The 21018-nt window shown below is 35.6% G+C and overlaps 1 protein-coding gene across 1 annotated transcript in view; it reads left to right on the top strand.

Annotated features, from left to right (window-relative positions):
- PCM1 (pericentriolar material 1) overlaps nucleotides 1–20030 on the top strand; it is an 87525-nt gene extending 67495 nt beyond the window's left edge. Inside the window, exons 30-40 of the mRNA XM_082863950.1 lie at nucleotides 187–326; nucleotides 5184–5318; nucleotides 7456–7653; nucleotides 9252–9314; nucleotides 9568–9703; nucleotides 10001–10161; nucleotides 12701–12776; nucleotides 13370–13626; nucleotides 15914–16006; nucleotides 16098–16215; nucleotides 17792–20030. Of these exons, the coding sequence (XP_082720076.1) occupies nucleotides 187–326; nucleotides 5184–5318; nucleotides 7456–7653; nucleotides 9252–9314; nucleotides 9568–9703; nucleotides 10001–10161; nucleotides 12701–12776; nucleotides 13370–13626; nucleotides 15914–16006; nucleotides 16098–16215; nucleotides 17792–17817 (1403 nt within the window). The 3' untranslated portion in view covers nucleotides 17818–20030. The remainder of the gene's footprint in view (nucleotides 1–186; nucleotides 327–5183; nucleotides 5319–7455; nucleotides 7654–9251; nucleotides 9315–9567; nucleotides 9704–10000; nucleotides 10162–12700; nucleotides 12777–13369; nucleotides 13627–15913; nucleotides 16007–16097; nucleotides 16216–17791) is intronic.
- Nucleotides 20031–21018: the final 988 nt, after the last annotated feature.

Genomic DNA, 21018 nt, shown 5'->3' with positions numbered 1-21018 from the left:
CCCTAATGGGGATTTTTTGGACCACTTTTCTTTTAATTATCAGGGGTACTAGAACTACATGGCTGTTCCATTATGTTATTTTAGCATAAAATCATCAGAGTTTAATATTCTTTAGAATTTTGCATAAGTGTATACATATAACATCATAGACTTTATTTTGCTAATACAGCATTTTCTTTTTTAAAGTGGAAACTCCTGTTATTGAAAATCATAGTTCACAGCAATCTGTAAGTGAAGTTTCTACCGTCCCATGTCCTAGAATTGATACGCAGCAACTGGACCGGCAAATTAAAGCAATTATGAAAGAAGTCATTCCCTTTTTGAAGGTAAGCAATTAATTTTTAAAAATAAATAAACTGTTCTGTATTTATTTTTAAAATTCATACCAAAGACTCCATTGTAATAAATTAAGAAAATAGGTAAACAAAAGAGAAAACTAAAAATCACTCATAATTTTGTCACCCAGAGATAGCTCCTGTCAATATTTTGTCAACCTTTCTGTAATATTTTGTCCATATATTTGTGCATTCTTCTTTTTTCAGATATTAATAATACAAACATCTTTCTGAATTGCTGTTTTCTACAGCGTATTTTTTAATGGTTACACACTGTTGATTCATTATTCATTCAAAAATATTTGTAAGATGCCTACTTTGTCCACAAAACCTGGCATATAGTAGTGAACAAGTCAAGACCTTTGCTAACATGGAGCTTACATGCTAAGATGAGAATATGGATTAAAAAAACAAGTAAACATAAAACATATAAGTAGATATATATATCAGGTAGTCATACATGCCATGCAGAGAATTAAAATATGGTGATGTGATGGTGTCTATTTTTGACTGGATGATCAGGGAAGGCTAAATTTTAAAGAGGGAACGTTTAAACAGGGGTGTGCATAAGGAGCCAGCTTAAGGCAAGATCCTGCCAGAGAGAGGAAGGCCTTAAATTAGAAGCTAGCTTGGCATGTTAAGGAACTGGATGAAGGATCATGTGGCTGTAGGAAATTTGTGTGAGATGATGTTGGAGAAGGGGGAAGGGCCAGTTACATAGAACATCATAGGTATGGTTAGGAGTTTGGATTTTGTTCGAAGTTCGAAGGGAAACTCCTAGAAGATTTTAAGTAAGAGAGAAACAAAGTCTGGTTTGTTTGTGGAGAATTAAATATAGGGCTCAGAAGAACAATGAGACAGGTGAGAAATGATAATGGCTTAGACAAGGGTGTGGCACTAAAGATGGGGAGAAGTAGACAGTTGGGATATATTTTGGAAATCCGGTCCTACTAACAGTAGGTAGGGTCACCTAAAGCCCAGCACTAGATAAGAGAAGGTGGCCTAGAACTGGGGCCCAGGATAAAAGTTGTGCAAAAGAGGAAGAGCCAGAGTTGACTAGTAGGACTGCCAGCAGTGAGCTATGTTGATTGCTACTGTGAGTGCTGAGTATTCATAGAACAGAATTGCCTGTTATTTTGTCAGTTCCTGTTGTTAAACATTTATGTTTATTCTGGTTTCTTTTTCACTATTATGAACAATACTTAAATGATTTAGCTAAATTTAAATACACATCCCATTTTTATTTCCTCAGAAATAATTCTTAGACATAGAATTTCGAGCTTTAAGGGTATGAATATTTTTAAGGCTTTGGGGCCTTATGTGCATTGTCCCTCAGAAAGGTTAACAATTTATATTCCTACTAACAGTGAGAATAGTAAGCTGTACCATTAATTTTGTTTAATGACAAAAGAGGAGAGAAAGAAGCGTGCAAGCCAGGCCTTCTTTCTGAGATGGCCCCTTTTACATTCTCATTTAAAGTGGAAATTTAAAAAATTAAAAATGAAAAGACGGTCGTTTCATTCAGATGTGGGAAACTCCAAAATATGTTGTCATTGGGCTCATTTCTTACAAGCTACTTGTACTTGCCAATGTGTAGGATGTTGACAACAGAAAGTTGTTTCCATATAGTTACATTTCTTCCCTTGGTGGAAGTAATTGCTTTCTTTGGAATATATTTTTTTTCCTTTGGAATATTTTAAGAGAAGAGAGATCCTTGTAAAGGCAATTATAGAAACTGCTTTCTCTGAGGAGATGTGATAGCCAAGAGGAGAGAGAGGATCCATCTGTCTATGCCCAAATTATTCCATGTGAAAAGTGAAAAACTTAGCCTTTTCCTGGGCACTCACAGCAGCTCCAAATGGTTCTTTCTGTCTCTGCTTCCTCTTCTAATCTTTCAACTCTCCTGCTAGCGTTGCTAACACTTTTAAGGCTTTGGCACTTGCTGATACTTCTACCTGGAATGCTCTTCCTTCACATACCTGCATGGCTTTTTCCTTTGACCCTCAAGGCTTTAATCAAATGTTACTTACTGGGTGAGCAGATCTCCCCTACTCCTTATTGCTTTTCTTTATCTTCATAGTGCTTGTCACCTTATAACCTATTTAATATTTGCTTATTTATTTTGTCTGTCTCTCTTGTTACATGTAAGCTCCATGAAGTAATGGAAGATTTACATCAGAGATGTTAAACTGTTTTGGTTACTGTCTTACCAGTGCCAAGTATAGTACATGCAGGTAGTAGGTACTCAGTAAATAATTAATTAGTAAGTGAATGGATCCACCAAACCTTGACTTTGGTTTTCAAACTGATCAAGTGTAGTTTGAAATATAGTTTGAAAACAGTTGGCCTATAGAATCCAGATCAGATTCAGCATTGCTTATAAAACTTTTATAGCCTGGTCCCAGCCTCATAACTGTTCCTTCCCACATACCTTGTATCCTACTTGACATTGTCAAAAAGGCACCTTGCCCATGTTACTTCCTTTGCCTCGAATGCCCTTCACCCTCCTCTGGCAGTCACACCCTTGAGGACCCAGCTGAAGTATGTTAGCATGTACTTGCAGGCAGGATTTCTCCTTCTTGTAACTGCTTCTGGGATACTTGGTACATATGACAAAGTATCACAATTTTTTTGCCTGTATCTCCCCACTAGAATAATGTCTTTCTCGATTTCTTAGTATTTTCACTCAAGAAGGACTTCAGAGACTAGATGAAGGGAATCTGAGGAGATAAGACAAATACATCAGTTTCATCCGTTATTCCTGTGCCTTTATTAAAATATGTATTCACCCCCTCACATATTTATATTCCTATAAATTATAAGAATATGTATATATTCTTATAGATAGATAGGTAGATATTCATTTAAGAGTTTGAAACCATTCCCTAAAGTAAATTGACAAACTGTTCAGGTATTGCTTGCTTCTATCTTAGGCATAGACAACAAAGCATTGCCTTTTTTCTTTTAGGTTTTTGTTTTATTGTAATTCAATAAATACTTTTAAACATGGCTTTTTGGTTAAATTAGGTATATTGGTAGTGATATTTATTTGATATGTACAGTTATTTTCTAAGTGTTAAAAAATATAAATGATTTAGCTTTATGTGTAGGGAATGCGACCATCTCAGGAAATTTTATTGCATTTACAATTTTGTGTCTGATTAAGTTATATCCTTTCATAAGGATCCCCTACTAAATTTAGCATTTCAGACAATTTCTGAGGCCAACAAAATGAGTAGGACTAATGGTCTGATTTTAACTACTTTATGATGTCTCATTTCACTTCAAATCTTGACTTTTTGGGTAAGATTATAGAACTTCTTTGTTAGTGTCAGCCTTACACCCAGTCACCTAAGCTAGACTCACGAACTTTCTCTTACCCTCTGTCACCTGTGACTCAAAAATTGATGTTTGAAAGAATTGATTTTGCCCCTGAGAGCAGTTAGTTTTACTTCCTTCTCTCCAATAGCATAACCTTAATTCATATCTTTGAAGTCGAGAGATTTCACCACTGCATATGGTTTAGTTTCCCAGCTTTCTCTCTCACTGCTTTCCGTCTAGATAAATACTCATTTCAAACTACTCAACATTTCCTATACCTGCCATTTCTTTTTCATATATCAGCCCTTTGTGCAACTAGTCATCATTGAAAATATAAAATGCTGTCACTCTTTTCTGCCTGACTGACCTTTCTTCAGAGCTCTGATGTGCTACCACAGCTCCTTAGGGCACCTAGTGTGTGCTTCTTTTATGATCCTTATTTATTCAGCAAGTAATGAGTATCTCCCGTGAGCTAGCAACTGTGCTAGGTGATGAGTAAGAAACAGTCCCTGCAGTTTAAAAGTATCACCTACTGGACGGTGCATAGCTTGTAGTGATTGATGTGCTCATGATCTGACTCCTCCAGTGGTATTTGATTCCTTGAAGACAGGGACTGTTGTCTTTTTTTTTTAATTGCCTGCCTTGACACATAATTTTTTTAAAAATGAGCTTCAATCCTTAGATTTAAGGGATCTTAGATATCATCTAGTTTGGCCACCTTTGGCCACACATTTAATGGAGGGGAAAAAAACCCCACAAACTTAACCTGAGTCAAGGTTAGAGGACCTGCCCAAATGAGTTTAGTGGCAGAAAGAGGATCAGAACCTTGAGGTTACTTGATAAGGATGTTTTATGGACTCACCTCAGAAAGTTAACTCTGGTTTGGATTATTATGTAGATTGCACATGCTTCTAAAGGAAGATTAAGGTGATGAAGAGAGTTGCCCAAAGGGGCTTGTTAAGAAAGGACAGTAGTTCTCAACTGGCTGTGATTTTGACCCTAATAACATTTTGTGATGTCTGGGTATGTTTTTTAGTTGTCAGAACTTGGGAGAGTGGAGGGTGCCATTAGCTTCTAGTGGGTAGAGGCCAGAGGGCTGCTAAATATCCTACAATGCACAGGATGTCAGCAGTGCCAAGGCTTAGAGAAGTTAGAAGATAACACAGAGGAAGTTGGGTGGAAGGTGAAGTGTGGTGGTGAGAGTAGTTGAAATGAACTGAACTGCAAATAGGAATACAGGCAATATGGAAGCCATGGCATGAGTAGTTCCTTAAAGTACAGAAAGGAAGTGATGGAAAATGTTGAATCAGCCAGTTTCTTTTACTGGCTATTATCTGCTATAGTGAATCAAAATTTGCAAACCTTTTAATGTTTGTACGCGGGAGCTTGGCTATTCTTATGAATGAAGTTTCCAAGTGTGCATCTAAAAGCTGAAGAGCTTATGCAAAAAAAATACAATGTCATTATGTGGATTAATATTTTTTAAGCAAGATAAGTTATATCCTAACCAACTAGGACTTTTCTCAGGAGCACATGGATGAAGTATGCTCTTCTCAACTTCTAACCTCAGTAAGACGCATGGTTTTGACTCTTACCCAGCAAAACGATGAGAGCAAAGAGTTTGTAAAGTTCTTTCATAAACAACTTGGAAGTATATTACAGGTAAGAGTTTGTACTTGTATGACTTCAATAAGTACCATGCGGTTAGGATTTTTTTTTTCTGCCATTTTCTGACATTACACAGTTTATTCAAGTAGATATTCATTCTAGCATCCATTTGGGATGACATTTTAATACTTCTTAGGTTATTGCTTACTTAGTTAAAAAAAGTTGGATTAGGGCCTGTGTCTTCATTTAACTTTATCATCTCTAAGGCCTGTCCCAACTCTAATAAAATTTTGTTTTGATTTTTCTTCTACCCAGTAAGAGCATTTCAAGTTTGAATTGTTTAAAAAGTATTCCATGATATTTTCTAAAATAATTTTTTTTACCAATCTGGGAAATTGTAGAAGCCGGAAGCTAGCTTTTGATTGTAGAGACTTCTTAGGCTGTAACAGTAACTTTAAATTATGCGACGGTTAGTGGTTTGTAACTGGGGGCAATTTTGCCTCCCGGGAGACATTTAGCAGTGTCCTCAGACCAACAGGCAGGGAGGGGCTGGTAGTAGCACCTTGTGGAATGTTAACAGTGCCAAGGATGAGAACCCCTGTGTTAATGAGTAGGGATACCATAATTACTCCATATAATAAACATCTTGACAGTTAAATTCACCAGTATGTTTTCCCATTGAAATAGTTCAGTGATGTGTATTATTGCTCCAAACTAGAAAATATGTTTTTCTTTTCATCTGTATTACAGAATTTTCCTGTAAAATTTTTCCTTGCTTCCTATTCTGTGTTTAATTTAAATTTGTTTTAGAGATAGTATTTTCACTTTGTCCATCAAATTTTTAAAAACCCTAGGTTGATGTGCTTTTCCATCACTATAATTTTTCATTTTGTTTTTAATAAGACTGAAGTATAAATTTCAGGAAATCTATAATAATCTATATAAATCTATATAATCTATATAAATCTATAGTAATAGATCCTAAAGTGTCCTGGCTCTATTTAATCTAGTTGTACTAACACATAAGGAATGTAAGACATCTGTGGTGTTACGTATTGTTTAAAAATGTTTAGGATAATTTTTAGGTAAATGTATTTTTATAAATTTAACTAGGTAACTTATTCCTACAGAAAGAAAAAACTCCATTTTAGAGTCAGGTTGAAAGAGAAACTGTTGATACTTTAAACGTTTTTGTTAATCAGGATCCATGTAGCCCTTCCTCAGTTCTGTCTACTGTTATAATTGTGGGAAGATTCCATATATTAATTTGCACGTAAGGTTTTTTTTTCCTAAGTCTAAGAAAATCCGACTGCTTTTCTTCGTATTCCTAATTTTTTTCACAAGGAGACCTACATGAAGAATAAAAGTTAGTTTACATTAAATCTTGCCCAGAGTTGAAAATTCTTCTTGAGGTAGAGATTAAATTACTGTCTTCTACTTTTTCTCTTACAAAACCTATTCAATGAATTTTTTTTCATGAAGGACCCAGGGTTTGTACCTCTCTCCATCACTGTGCTAGATAAGGTAGTTTTTTGGGAGGGAGGGGGCACTGAGCATTATAGTTGTTTGCCTGTTTTCTAAATAGCATAGTCCATATTTTTAGGAAGAAAGAAAAATAAAAGTGGTTTTGTAAAAACTGTGTAGAATATAGCAGACTTGTTCATTTGATGATGCTATATTTCAACTTAAATAGAACTAAAGTTTACTTTTAGACTGATTTTGAAGAGAACATTTAAATTAGAATGATTGGCTGCCTTACATAAAGGGGAAAACTTGAAAAGTATTCTAATGGTATTTTCTTCTCTCATGGCACTTCAGCTTTTCACTGTGGTTTATATGTATATCCTCTGGCACTGTGTGGGACCTCTTCTGAGATTAGGAATCCCTTATCTTATATATTTGTGGCTGGCAGTTATATTACATAGGGACTAAAGCTAGGATGACCATATGTTCTTTTGTATACTCTGTAAGCAGAACTAGCAAGATTCCCACTTAGTCATGTTTTTAGTAATATTAATATATCTTTTCTTAGCCTGTCTTAGTCATTAGTTTTAAGTTTTTCAATACTAAAAAGTAATAATATTGTTTTTTCATTGGTGAGTATTATAATTTAAACTTGTTGTTTGTATTGCTTTACGCACAGTTGAAGTTTACTGTAATCTTTAAAGCTATTTGGTTTATCTTTGAACAGGATTCACTGGCAAAATTTGCTGGTAGAAAACTGAAAGATTGTGGAGAAGATCTTCTTGTAGAGATATCTGAAGTGTTATTTAATGAATTGGCTTTCTTTAAACTCATGCAAGATTTGGATAATAATAGTATAACTGTTAAACAGAGATGCAAAAGGAAAATCGAAGCAGCTGGAGTGATACAGTCTTATGCAAAAGAGGTAAATTACATGCATTTTGATTTTAGGAGTAGTTATAATTAGCATATAAATATAGCTCTTGATCATTATGAGTAATTAAAATCATACTTGACCTCAGCAAAAGTAGGTTTTTTAGTAATATGAGTTAATCAGGAATGCAGGCAGGAACAGGTGGCCGGAATTATCAGATAGCCACTTCACGTTATTGCCACTTATGCAGGTTTCCAGAAGAAAGAGGAGGGCTGGGATCCGGCCCTTGGCCAGCTGCCTGCAGTGGTTATTGCCAATCCCAGTAGATGCCCCAGGAGTATTTATCACCGCAGCCAATACTTACGCTTGTTATTAGTTAGGACTTTGGTTGTATATCCCTGTAGCTGCTTATACCCTGTTAAATTAGTCTTGATCACATATGTAATTGGATGTTTTTTTCCCCTCAACTTAAGGCATACCAGGAGGCTTTTTCCCTAGACAAGCACCCTTTTCTTGACTCTAATCATGAGAGGGAAAGCAGGTCAAGACCCAAAACAGAAACAGATAACCCTTCTTTCTGAAACCTAAAGTGGATAAAGTCAAGCCATCTTTTTCACACTTTTCATAATGTTTTTATTGTAGACAAAATAAGTTTCACATCATTTCAGTCATTGCTTAGAGCTTGAAAAAAATAAAAGAGGATGATACTATAAAAAAGTGATAGGAAGGGTTGCTTTAGATGGCGGAATCACGAGGCTCCTTCAGGGGATGAAAAGGGAGGTAAGCCATGGAGGGACAAGAGGAGTTTATAATGAAGATGAAAGGGAAGAGCATTCCAGGCAGAGAGAACTGTTAAGTGTAAAGAAAGACTCTTAAGGCAGGATTGAGTGTTTTGGAGAACAGAGAGAAGGCCAGGGAGGCAGGAACACTTGAAATGAGACGAGCATGTAGGAGATGAGGTACACAGAGGTAGGTAGGACCAAGTTATGGAACCTTAGAAACGGTGGTAGGGACCTTATATTTTATTTTGTTGTAAGCATGATGGAAACTCATGGGAAAGTTTGGAATAGAGGAGTGACATAATCTCAGTTTAAGATTTGTCTGGATAAGATACTGATTAGGAATTGTAGAAGAGTAGAGATGGAAGCAGAGAGACCAGTTGTAAGGCTGTTGCAATAGTCCAGGTAAGAAATTATGTGTCTTATCTTTGAGTGTGTAACAACAGGTACCTTTGGATGATTGAGTCAACAACGCATTCTGATAGTTTCAGTGTGGATAATAAAAGTAAAGTACAGGCTGGTTCCTAGTTTTCTGGCTTGTGCATTTGGGTGGATGAAGGGCCATTTACTGAGATTGGGAAGACTGAAGGAAGATGGGGTTTTGGAAGGAAAGGAATCAAAATTTTTGTTTTGGATTTAGTAAGTTCTTGATATTTCTTACACATCCAAGGAGATGTCCGGTAGACAGTGTTGCTTTTTGTTTTGTTCGTTTAAAAAATTTAAATGAAAGAGTTGAATTTACATTTCTAAGAAAACACTCAACTCTTTGGATGATGGTTAAAAAGTGCAGCATTTGTTAAGGTTTACTGAGTACTTAAGTGTAATGATGAATGGTTACCCCTAAGTTCTGCTTAATTGATTTGCTTTTAGGCCAAAAGGGTTCTTGAAGGAGATCATGGCTCACCTGCTGGAGAAATTGATGATGAAGACAAAGTATGTGCTAATAATTCTTTTGAAACAAAAGATTAAATAACTTAAGTAGCTTTTACCTTAATGTTTGAGAGCAAAGTATATCATAAAATATCCTTTCTTCTGACAAACTTTTCTTCTAAAAACAACTAAATTTAAAATGATTCTTTATATTTTTATTAGATAATAACTATTATTAATTTTTATGATAGACGTACTATATACCTTTGAAAAATGTACTTTAAGGAATTAATTACTCAAATTTACTTGTGGCTAGGACAAGGATGAGACTGAAACAGTTACACAGACTCAAACATCTGAGGTTTATGATGGTGACGGTCCCAAAAATGTGAGCTCTGATGTCTCTGATCAAGAGGAAGATGAAGAAAGTGAAGAATGTCCAGTGTCTATTAGTAAGTCTGAAGGCTCTAGACTAGGTTTATACATTAGTTCTTTATAGATCGCTTATTGAAACAGTTTGGTGGAGTGGAATGATTATAGAATTAGGTGTCAAACAACTCTGAATTTGAATTTCCGTGTGACCCTGACTAAATTACCTGTCCTTTCTACACCACAGTTTTCTAGTACTTACTGTTTTGAAGATTTCAGATACTGTATGTAAAGCACTTGAGCAATGCAGGAATGCAATAAATGGTAGCTATTATTAAGAGCTGAAATTTTACTAAAAATTGTGTTATTAATCAACTTAGATTTGTCCAAAGCTGAAACTCAGGCTTTGACTAATTATGGAAGTGGAGAAGATGAGAATGAAGATGAAGAAATAGAAGAATTTGAAGAGGGACCTGTAGATGTCCAGACTTCACTGCAGGCTAACACTGAAACTACAGAAGAAAATGAACACGACGATCAGGTATTCCAGTGCAGACTAACACACCCTCCACCAGTCTTACTGTAACTACTAAAAAGCTGATTCTTTTTACAGATGTTAAAATTTACAACTTCACCATTCTCATTTTCATGAATACAAACTACTTTAATATTCTTATTGAAATCCTAAACACTATTATTATTTTTGTATTTAGCAATGTTTACATTTAAAGCACTTCAAAAAAAATGTTTTTTTGATAACAAGTCCTAAAAAACTATGTGATTACTTCAGAAGATCTGGATTTTTAAGTTTTATTTTTTCTAGTTATACATGGAAGTGGTATGTAACAAAATAAAATCATTTCCTTTCCTACCTTCACCTCATCCTGCCCCAGAGGCAAAATTTTTTATGATTTCTTCTGCTGTTTACCTCCTTACATCTGAATAATATGTGTGTGCATTTATTCATTTATGTATTAGGCATTACCTACTGACTTCTGTTATAGCAGGTGAAGATTTTTAGGTCACTTACGGCTCCTCATTTAATTATATTAATCCTGTCCACCTCATTTAATTATACCTTTTGGTTAAATCTGTATTTAACCAAATATTTAGATTTAACCAAAATATGTAAATATTACTGACTGTTGAGCTAAGCAAATATTATTTATTGCTAAGTCTTATACATTTTTTCACCTGAATTTAATAACTGTCTCAATATTTTTATTTACTCTCTTTTCTTTCATCACAAACCCAAGTCTTTGCTATGCCCATCAATAGTTTTATAAACCTCTCAGTAGAATTTTCAACATGAACCAATTAGTCAGTTTTGTCCTTCCTGGAGCATTCTCCTTTCCTGCTCCATTCTGGGTTTGGCTCTTCTTTAGACCTTTAAATAGCTACCAGCCTGGGAATGCCCTTTGTTATTCTCTATTAGATCTCAGTTTCTGGAATCAAATCTTGCCTTTCTCTTCCTTGGTTTATTACCTCATTTTGGTGGAGCACATCCTCCAGTAGCTCTCTAAGAAAGAGTGCAAAGAATATTTTGAGACTTTATATTGTCTAAGAAAACTTAATGCTTCAGTGTTGAAAATCATTTTCCCTCAGGTCTTTGAAGGCACTGTCCTTGTCTTCTAGTTTTCAGTGTTGCCATTGCCTTTCTTTATTCTGATTCTTTGTATATATCTTTTTTTCTTTCTAGCTCTAGAAGCTTTCCCTCCATCCCCCCACCAGAGATCTGAAACTTTACAGTGATATACATCGTTGCAGGTCTTTTTTCATTCACTACACTAGGTACTCAGTTGTCTTTTCAATATAGCATGTTCTTCAGGTTTGGTCAATTTTCTTTTATTTCCTTTATTTCTTCCTTACCATTTTCTCTTCTTTTCTTCTGGAATAAATGTTATCAAACGTTATTAGCTCTCATGGGTTGATCTAATTTTTTCCTCTCTTTTATTGTCTCATTGCTCTTTCTCTTTTACTTTTTGGGAGATTTCTTCGACCTTAATACCTATGTGAAATTATTTTTATTTCAACTGTTACATTTTTAATTTCTAAGTACTTTTTTCCTGATTGTTACTTTTTTATAGCACCCTATTACCTCATCGAAGCAATATTTTCTCTTACCCACCTAGAGGCTTTCTTTAAATATCCACTGTACCTTTGGTGCTTATATTAAAGAATAATACATCAAAAAGCCAGTTGGGGTTCTTTTGGGCTTCACCATAGGGTAGCCGAGTGTATAGCTTTTTGACAGAAAATCTCAAATGTTAATTCCTATTGGTCTTTTCTCTGGGGTGGTTTAGTTTCTCCAAAGTAGGGAGGGTCCTCCGGTATCCTTCTGCCTCCTTGGCTGTTGGTGTTCTGCAGTTAGGTGTAGGATTAGGGCTGAGGGTCCCACCTCTATACAGACTTGCACTAGATCTTTCTGTTTCAGTGTGACACTTTATCCTGTCTTCACTTGTGCTTTCTGCAGCCTACCCCTTTCCTGGTGGCCCCTGGTCTGAGGCTCACTAGTTCATTTTCTCCAAAACATAATCTCGCATTTTCTGTTGAGCCTGGGAGAGGGAATCTAAACGTCCACATATTTCTTAAACAGCTTCAAACAACCACCAGCACCGTCCCCTTGTCACCAGCTCCCACCCCACTACTGTACTCCTTCCTTCCTAGAATCTGGTACACCTAGTTATGAGGTGAGTCTTCAGTTTTCTGTCCTCCTGCAGAAGGCACTTAGCTCTGTTCGTCTTTCTCTCCTCCTCGTCATTTCCTCTTCCTTTCACTTAACATCTGCATATAAATAGGTGTCTTTTTAAGATAGAGTCTGGTCTGAAAAAAAACAATGAAAACTAGTGGAGTCCATAACATTCAGTTCCTTGTGTTACTGTGAGGCTAAGAAGAGGAGCCCTTGTACTGAGCTGCCTTGGAACTGCAGCCACCGCCTCCTCCCTGAAACACTTTTAGGAGGTGTTTTAAAATTCCCCTGTCTGAGGTCTCAGGGTGGACATACCACACTTACCAAGCATCTCCTGTATAGTGACCATATATTTAGGCCCTACTATTAAGACATCACTTCTTCCTTCCAGGTTCCACAGCATGATTTTGAAAAATCAGCGGAAAGCAAAAATGTCCCATCGGAACAAGAACCCACTACTAGTAAAGGTAAGAAATCTAAATAAGTTTCAATGTTAAGATTATCTGAAGTGCCCTTTATGTGCTTAAAAACAAAAAAATCTAAATTCTTTGAACTTCCATTAGAAGTTCAAAGGTGTTTTGGACCTGATGTATGTCTTTTTTTTCTCCATAAATCCTTTGTAGAAAACACGAGGGCTTTGTTTCTGCAAACAGCTGTTAAAGAATAGTTGACAAATATTTAAACACAGAAAAAAATTTTGTAAGGAATGTATCTTTAGATACCAATGTGGGGGATTTTTAAAAATTAAGTTAAATTTTAAAAATTAAATTTAAAAAATTAAATTAAATTAAAAAATACCCATTCCTGGGCCTGACTCCTGAAAATCCTATTTCATTAGAAATCAGGTGCATTTCAGGTATCTAATATTTAAAGCATCCCCAGATGAATCTGGTCAAATAAATTTGGGAACCATTGATAAGGATAATTTCTAGTTGCCTTTTCTTTTGGGTCTTAAATGTCTTGATTACTCTCATTTATACTGTTTAGTCTTTATTTGGTATAATAGTAAATTTAATGACAGTTGTATTACACTAATGTTAAGACTTTCTTTTGATGACAGATGACCAAGATAGCACTCCTGTGAAGCCCTGTTACCTCAATATCTTGGAAAATGAGCAACCTTTAAACAGCACTGTCCAAAAGGACGCTCTTACTACCATCGATTCATCTAATCAGCCTAACGCTTTGCCCTTACCTTTAACTGAAATTGAAACCTTGGTGCCTAGAGTCAAAGAAGTTAAATCTGCCCAGGAAACTCCTGAAAGCTCTTTGGCTGGAAGTCCTGATACTGAATCTCCAGTGTTAGTGAATGACTATGTATGTATCATTTGCATTTCATTTCTGTGCATATTTTTTCATTTTCAGGTTAACATTTCTAGTATATAAACACAACTCTGCTTTGTGTTTAGGTTTAGAAACTGTCGGAACATTTTTATTTCTTACTCAGATTTATTTTAAACTTGAACAGAAGAGTGATAGTGAATTAAGATGACCATCTCAAAACCTAAAATTCCACTTTTCATAGTTTTGAGAAGCAAAGAGATGAGTTTTATATGGAAACCTTGAGGGAGTTCAAGTTCAGATCTAAAGGGGTAGTGATATGTGAATCATCTCTTACTCCATCCACGCTTGACTTCTCAACAGTTTGGAACACTTCATAATCTTTGATAACCCTGAAAGTTTACATTTGGGATGGGAAATAAAGCAGTTTGACAGCACTAGAGTCCCTAGCTCTGTATAGGGAATGACAGAAAAGTAAGCTAGCAAATCTGCATTTATGATGTAAGTAGCTGAGTTTAGTTTTACTCTGGACGTTTGTTTCAATTTAATTTTATAGCAAATAGGTTTTTTTTTGGTGGATCCTTGGGCTGTATATGTTATATATACTTTACTTTTTCTTGTCAGTAAAAATGAAGGGATTTGTAATAATGTACCTTTAGGTCTAAAGAATGTGTTTCACATATTTTTTAATTAACATCAGTTTTCTGCCCAAAGATATACTTATGATTTCACAGCTTCTCAGCAAGGGGGCTTATAATACTTCAAAACATTCGTAGAAAGAGTACTCTCTTAGTTGTTTTATTTGCTTCACTACCTGTAAAATTTTGCATTTAAAACTGAAAGTTAGGGCTTCCCTGGTGGCGCAGTGGTTGAGAGTCCGCCTGCCGATGCAGGGGACACGGGTTCGTGCCCCGGTCCGGGAAGATCCCACATGCCGCGGAGGGGCTGGGCCCGTGAGCTATGGCCGCTGGGCCTGCGTGTCCGGAGCCTGTGCTCCGCAACGGGAGAGGCCGCAGCAGTGAGAGGCCCGCGTACCGCAGGAAGAAGAAAAAAAAAAAAAAAACAAAAAACTGAAAGTTACTAGATTTGTTCTTGTTATCATTTGATGAGTGCATAGAATTACTGTAGGAGGCATTCAATCAAAATTAACTTGAAATTAGATCTTAGAGGGTCTTGAATTTGAATTTTAGGCAGGGAACACTACTGAAGGTCTTTGTGCAAGAAAGTGAAATGGTCAAAGTCACTGTTTTTGAAGATGAATCCGATGACTATGTAAGAAGTGTTGTCAAGGAAGCTGTGTTAGGAGCCTCCATTATCATATAAATACAAAATGAGCTGAATAGAGAGACATGGGTGAGAAATGTTTCAAGAAAAAGAAAAACCTAAGGTTTCTACTGGGTAATTGGTAGAATGATGATACTATTAAAAATCAAAGAACTAGGAGAATAAAAGACTTCAGTTTTCAGGAAAACAGTGTGAGGTGTTTTTTAGTAACTTTTGTGAGTTACTAAGTTCATACCTCATCTTTCTGTTTGAACCTCTGGAGTTGATACTGAAAGTCTGTAGGGGCTTCGCTGGTGGCACAGTGGTTAAGAATCCGCCTGCCCATGCAGGGTACACGGGTTCGAGCCCTGGTCTGGGAAGATCCCACAGGCTGCGGAGCAACTAAGCCCATGTGCCACAACTACTGAGCCTGTGCTCTAGTACCCACGAGCCACAACTACTGAGCCCATGCACCTAGAGCCCATGCTCTGCAACAAGAGAAGCCACCACAATGAGAAGCCTGCACACCGCAACGAAGCCCCCACTCGCCGCAACTAGAGAAAGCCTGCGCGCAGCAATGAAGACCCAAGACAGCCAGAAAGAGAGAGAGGGAGAGGGAGAGGGACAGGAAGAGGGAGAGAAAGAAAAAAGGAAGGAAGGAAGGAAGGAAGACAGACTGTAAATGTTTACTTATATTCTGCTGGATACAGTTCTGATGCATTCTATAAACATATCAAGTAATAAGAGTAGTTCTAATTATTTTAGCCCTCAGTATTACTATTTTTTCCTCTAACCTGTGTGAACTGGCTCTTTGTTTTATAAAATGGGGACAGAAAAGCTTGACTGTGTGCCCATAGTTGCAAGTGTGTAGCTCTTCTCGTGAACTCTAGATTTCTGTTCTATTCACTGAGCTGAATATAGAAGAAAAGCAAATATGATAGAATTACTGACATATATACACATGTAAGAATCCGCTTTATCTCCTGGCATGGATTACTTTGGTTTAGATCCAGAGATAGAGTGGATTGCCGTCATTAAATATAATTTGTTAATCTTATAGGAAGCAGAATCTGGTAACATAAGTCAAAAATCTGATGAAGAAGACTTTGTGAAAGTTGAAGATTTACCACTTAAACTGACAATATATTCAGAGGTATTTTGCTCTCTTTAATTAAAGTTGTCTTTATATAACAAATATTGTTAAGGTGAAAAATGATTTTGTATTTTTAATTTTCATTCTAAAGGCAGATCTAAGGAAGAAAATGGTAGAAGAAGAACAGAAAAACCATTTATCTGGTGAAATATTACGTGAAATGCAGCCTGAAGAACTAGCTGGGAATTCTCAGACACTAAAAGAACCTGGTAAGAGTTATCATTTTTAACCATATCATATTGAAAAGCTACTGAATCTTGATCCTGTCATTTTGTTTTGTTTTTTAAATGTGCTACTAGTACCTGGAATATCTAAGATAAACATTAGAAAGGAAGCGTAGTTCTATAAAAATTCGTTCAGCTGCCCAATTTATAAAATAGTATTATCAGATAATTTTTTTCTGTTTTTAGGGTTTTTTTTGCGGTATGCGGGCCTCTCACTGTTGTGGCCTCTCGTGCCGCGGAGCACAGGCTCTGGACACGCAGGCTCAGCGGCCATGGCTCACGGGCCCAGCCGCTTCGCGGCATGTGGGATCCTCCCGGATCGGGGCACGAACCCATGTCCCCTGCATCGGCAGGCGGACTCCCAACCACTGCGCCACCAGGGAAGCCCCTGTTTTTAGTTTTAACAAAGTAATATATGCACATGGCTTAAGAAAGAAAGGTATAAAGCAGTTAGTGATGATTGGCAAGAGCCCGTTTCTTTTAATTATTGGTTTTCAGTTCTTTTGGAGGAGACCCTCTAGATCTCTGAATACTATTCTTATAATTTTTCTTAATTTTAAAAATTAGATAATTTTCCTGTCTCCCAAACGGAAAGTATTTAGACCTACCTCTTCTTCTTTCAGTGTTTATGTTTTTGGTTTTCCTGTTACCTTTGTTCTTATAAATATATACATTTTCTAGTTCCATCAACTTTGGTCATTACCCAACTACTTGCTCCTCCCCTTTTCCTTCTGCCTTCTCTGTTCAGTTTTACTCATATTCTTACGTTATTAACATTATTAAAGTAAACACACTTACATTCTGTTTTTGTAACTATAATAATTGAATCTTGTATAATTTCCTGAAGATGATTCTATATAAATATGGTTTGTTGCAGAGCCAAGTGATAATCCCAGATTTCCTTCTTTATGGGTCTAATAGCACAACCCAAGGGCCACTCAGAGGAGCACATTTCTTGCATCAAGTTCAAAGATTTCTTTTTGTTCATCAATTCATCAGTTGATTAAACTCATATAAGATTTTTTGTTTTTTTTTTTAAGAAATAGGGTGAAGAGAAGTGCAAACCAAATGTCAAACCTTCAGTTAATTCCTCACTCTTCAGCCCATTTCTGCCTGTTAGGACTCAGTTGGTACCCTCTGCACTGCCGCCTGTCCTAGTGTGTCTAGGCTGCAGCTTCCTCCCCTCTTCTCTGTGCCTCCGTCTCCTTTGAGCATCCTGGGAACTTGTGGTTCGCCATCCTCTGTTCTCTCACAGCCAGTCTTCTTCTGTTGGTCTGGGTTTATTCATTTTTATATCTTTTTTTTTCTAGTGGGGCTTTCTTTTGGAGAGAGAGGAAGTATCTGCTTAGTCTGCCGTCTTAAAATGGAAACCCTTACCTGTGCCTTTTAAACTCTTGCTGTGTGTTATCAGGGAATTATTGTAGCAAACTGAGTTTCTTTTGTAATAACTTCATATTAGAAGTGAAAGTTTTAATGGAAGAGAGCAGTATTAAACTAAATTCTATAAGGTCTTAACTTAGTAAGTAATTTATAAGGCATTAACTATGATTCTGTTTTTCAGAAACAGTGGGAGCCCAAAGTACATGAGATGTCTTCAGAGGCTCATCTAACTCTCTCTTTACATAGTCAATGCATATATGGAAATGGCACTAAATAAACATCTGTTTTGATCTGTAAAAAATGTAAATTAGTTTGACACTGCATTTTTGGTAGGTGTGCTAATTTCTGCCCATGGCAGTTTAAAACATCAAAAACTGAATTCTGGACAGATTCAAGCCTTGATACACTGTGGGTTTTTTTTCTTTTTCTTTCTGTCATTTTTTTTGGTCTTGATTTTTTTTCCCCATTGTGATGTTTGGTAACGTTAAATTTAAAATGTAGTTTTAAATAAAGTTTGGACTTAACCTGTAAACTATCTTTTTTGGAAATTATGTTGAATTCTATACAGCAAGTCACTGTTCTGTATAATTAGGCTATTCAAAGAGCAATGGTCAAGAGTTAGAGAAATATACTATTTATTGTAAAGCCCAGCCTTTAGGCCAGGCTTCCAAATAATGCCAGTGTTGCTGCTATTGGGTCTAATGTTCTTTTAGATACTTGCATGTCTTATTCCTGTGCAAGAATAGGGCAGGTTATAAAGGTTTCCAGGTTATTGTAGAATATATATTAATATTCTATTCAAATTGGATAATAAGTTTAGAACACTTGTCCTTAGTACGTAGAACTTACATAATTATCTATTAGATAAATATTTTCTAGAATTTCAATTCATATCTGTGTTGCCTCAGTCTAAAAGTAAAAAAAGTTTTCTATAATTAGAGAGTATTTCTGCACAGCCAAGTAAAGTAACATTGTGATTAATTTTAAAAGGAAAACCAAGATCTTTAAAGTAGAGATTAATAGAACTAAATTTATGTACCAGCACATTAAAGTTCTATATGCCTTCGGACAACCTTGCCTTTTGAGATGATAGTTTAGCCAAAGCATAGCAGTTGCTTCTGTATGCAGTGAGAGAGAAGCAGGTTCGCAGAGGAAGTTTTGAGTAACGGAAATCTACATGACCTCTTTGTCATGAAGTAAATCAGCTTTTAAAGGTGGTGTAGCTTTAGATCCCAGACTTGCCACATACCCAGTAAGGCTTCACATAGCCAGTTAACAATTAAGTCATCTTTACAGATTCTTTCTTGAATAAAATATGAAGAATTGTTCCAAATAGTCTTTTAAATTTGTCAACAATTAACTGAAGTATCCCATAAGAAAAGAATTTGGTTGGTATTCCTTTGAAATTCTTGCCTGATACCTCAGTGTAAAAGTATAATGTCCAGTCAGGGAGTATTAAATGAGGATTTCCCTATGAGGGCATTGACTGTATTGCTCCATAACTTAAATTATGTGAGACATATATCTCCAACTTTCTGAATTAGTAAAACTTATTCAGAAAACTATCATCCCAGAAACAGGAATTCTTATTCAATTGGCTTGACTTCAGGGAAATTGAAACATAAGTTACATTATATGTATACTTAAGTTCTGTATTTGTTTTCTAGACTCTGTACAGAAACTTCATTTTGATACTCAAGCCAAGCCTTACATATTAAGACTGTCTCTCTCTCTGCATGCATTTTAAAGATCGATACAGTGGAAGCATTGTACTTATACCTTAGTTATTACTGTAGTATCTGTGAACCTTATCAAACTTGCTTATTTGACTTATGTTATAGCTGTTGTAATATGGTCTGTTTTTTTCTATTATAGTAGATAATTTAGTTTTAAAATACCTAGGACTTGAGAGCAGATAACTTGTTTAATATGTTTTTCCCTGGTAACTGTTGCTAAAGGGTTAGGCATTGAATATTACTGTTTGTCTTCATTTTTAAGTTAAAAATTTGGTTAGAGATAAAAGAGGAAGAAAAGGTCAAAATGAGTGAGAGAGAAACCTCGCAGGTTGAAATAATGCCTAAAAGAGTGAGCTCGCCAGACTGTGCAGCAGGTACTCTTTGTATTTTGTAACATTCACTTTGGGTAAATGCTTTTTCACTGTTAATAAATGTATATCCTGCATACAGCCCTGAATTGCATTTTCATTTAAATTGACATACTCATTTACGCTTTAGAATTTATTCCAGAATTGTGGCTTATTTGACTATTTGAAATGTGTTAAAAAAAAAAAAACCCTCAATACAAACTACTATATATAAAATAGAAAAATAACAAGGTCCTACTGTATAGCACAGGGAACTATATTCAGTATCCTGTAATAAACTATAATGCAAAAGAATATGAAAAAGAATATATATATATGTATAACTGAATCACTTTGCTATACACCAGAAACTAAAACAACATTGTAAATCAACTATACTTCAGTTTTTAAAAAAATCAAGATATGAAAAATAATGACATATCAACCAACCAGAGAGAAGATTTATTAAACTTGAGACATTTTTCTTATAGTGGCCATGCTCTTCTATTTTTTAGTTACATCTGTCTTATATACTACATACAGAACATTCTCATATTTATTCAGAATTAGATTGGCATGTTTCTTGCTCAACTTTCTTTAATATAAAAAACTCGTTCTTTATCTGTCAAAGAAATAATTGCCTCTGGATTTCGCTTGTTTCAGTATACACGTGTAATTGCTCAGTCGCCTTGCTTGGAAGAGCCAGCATTTCTTGTTCTTTCTGCACAATTCTAATTGTTACTTTAATGTTCACTGTCTTTACATGTCTAGTTTTTTCCTCATATTAAGTAGTGTCTCTGGCTGACCCACTTTCCATTAAGGAACAAGGAACAGAGGAAAATTCTATGCCTACAAATGACTGTGATTCATATATAAACAGAGTTTTAATTATCTTATCAGTTCATTTCATCTGCCCAGACTCAGAAATATCCACAACAGAATATCCTTTAGGCCAGCAATTTATAGAAAGCTGTTGATCTGGTTATTTTGAAAACTAATCACAGCATAATGTTTCTGTATAACAGTTCTGTTCTCCCACCTACTTAATATATTTCTTGCATTATGACTTTTCCTACATGTAATTAGTTATCCCCCATATATAGGTCTAGCAAATCACATGTGATTAATTTAAAATAAATAATATAGTTATAAATATTAAGAATATTAATCAGAAATATTAATTAGAATTATTAATTAGAAATATTAATTAGAAATCTTCACCTTTAATGAACTGTATCCCCCAGAGTTATAGTTGCCTTTTTAAGGCCATTCTCTTAATCAAATGACATCATGAAAAGGCTTTGAAAAATATAAAGTGCTATACC

Source organism: Leucopleurus acutus, assembly GCF_964270905.1.
Source record: "Leucopleurus acutus genome assembly, chromosome: 21".
NCBI lineage: Eukaryota > Metazoa > Chordata > Mammalia > Artiodactyla > Delphinidae > Leucopleurus > Leucopleurus acutus.
Note: the sequence above shows the minus strand (reverse complement) of the source record. Positions and strands in the feature narration are given on the sequence as shown.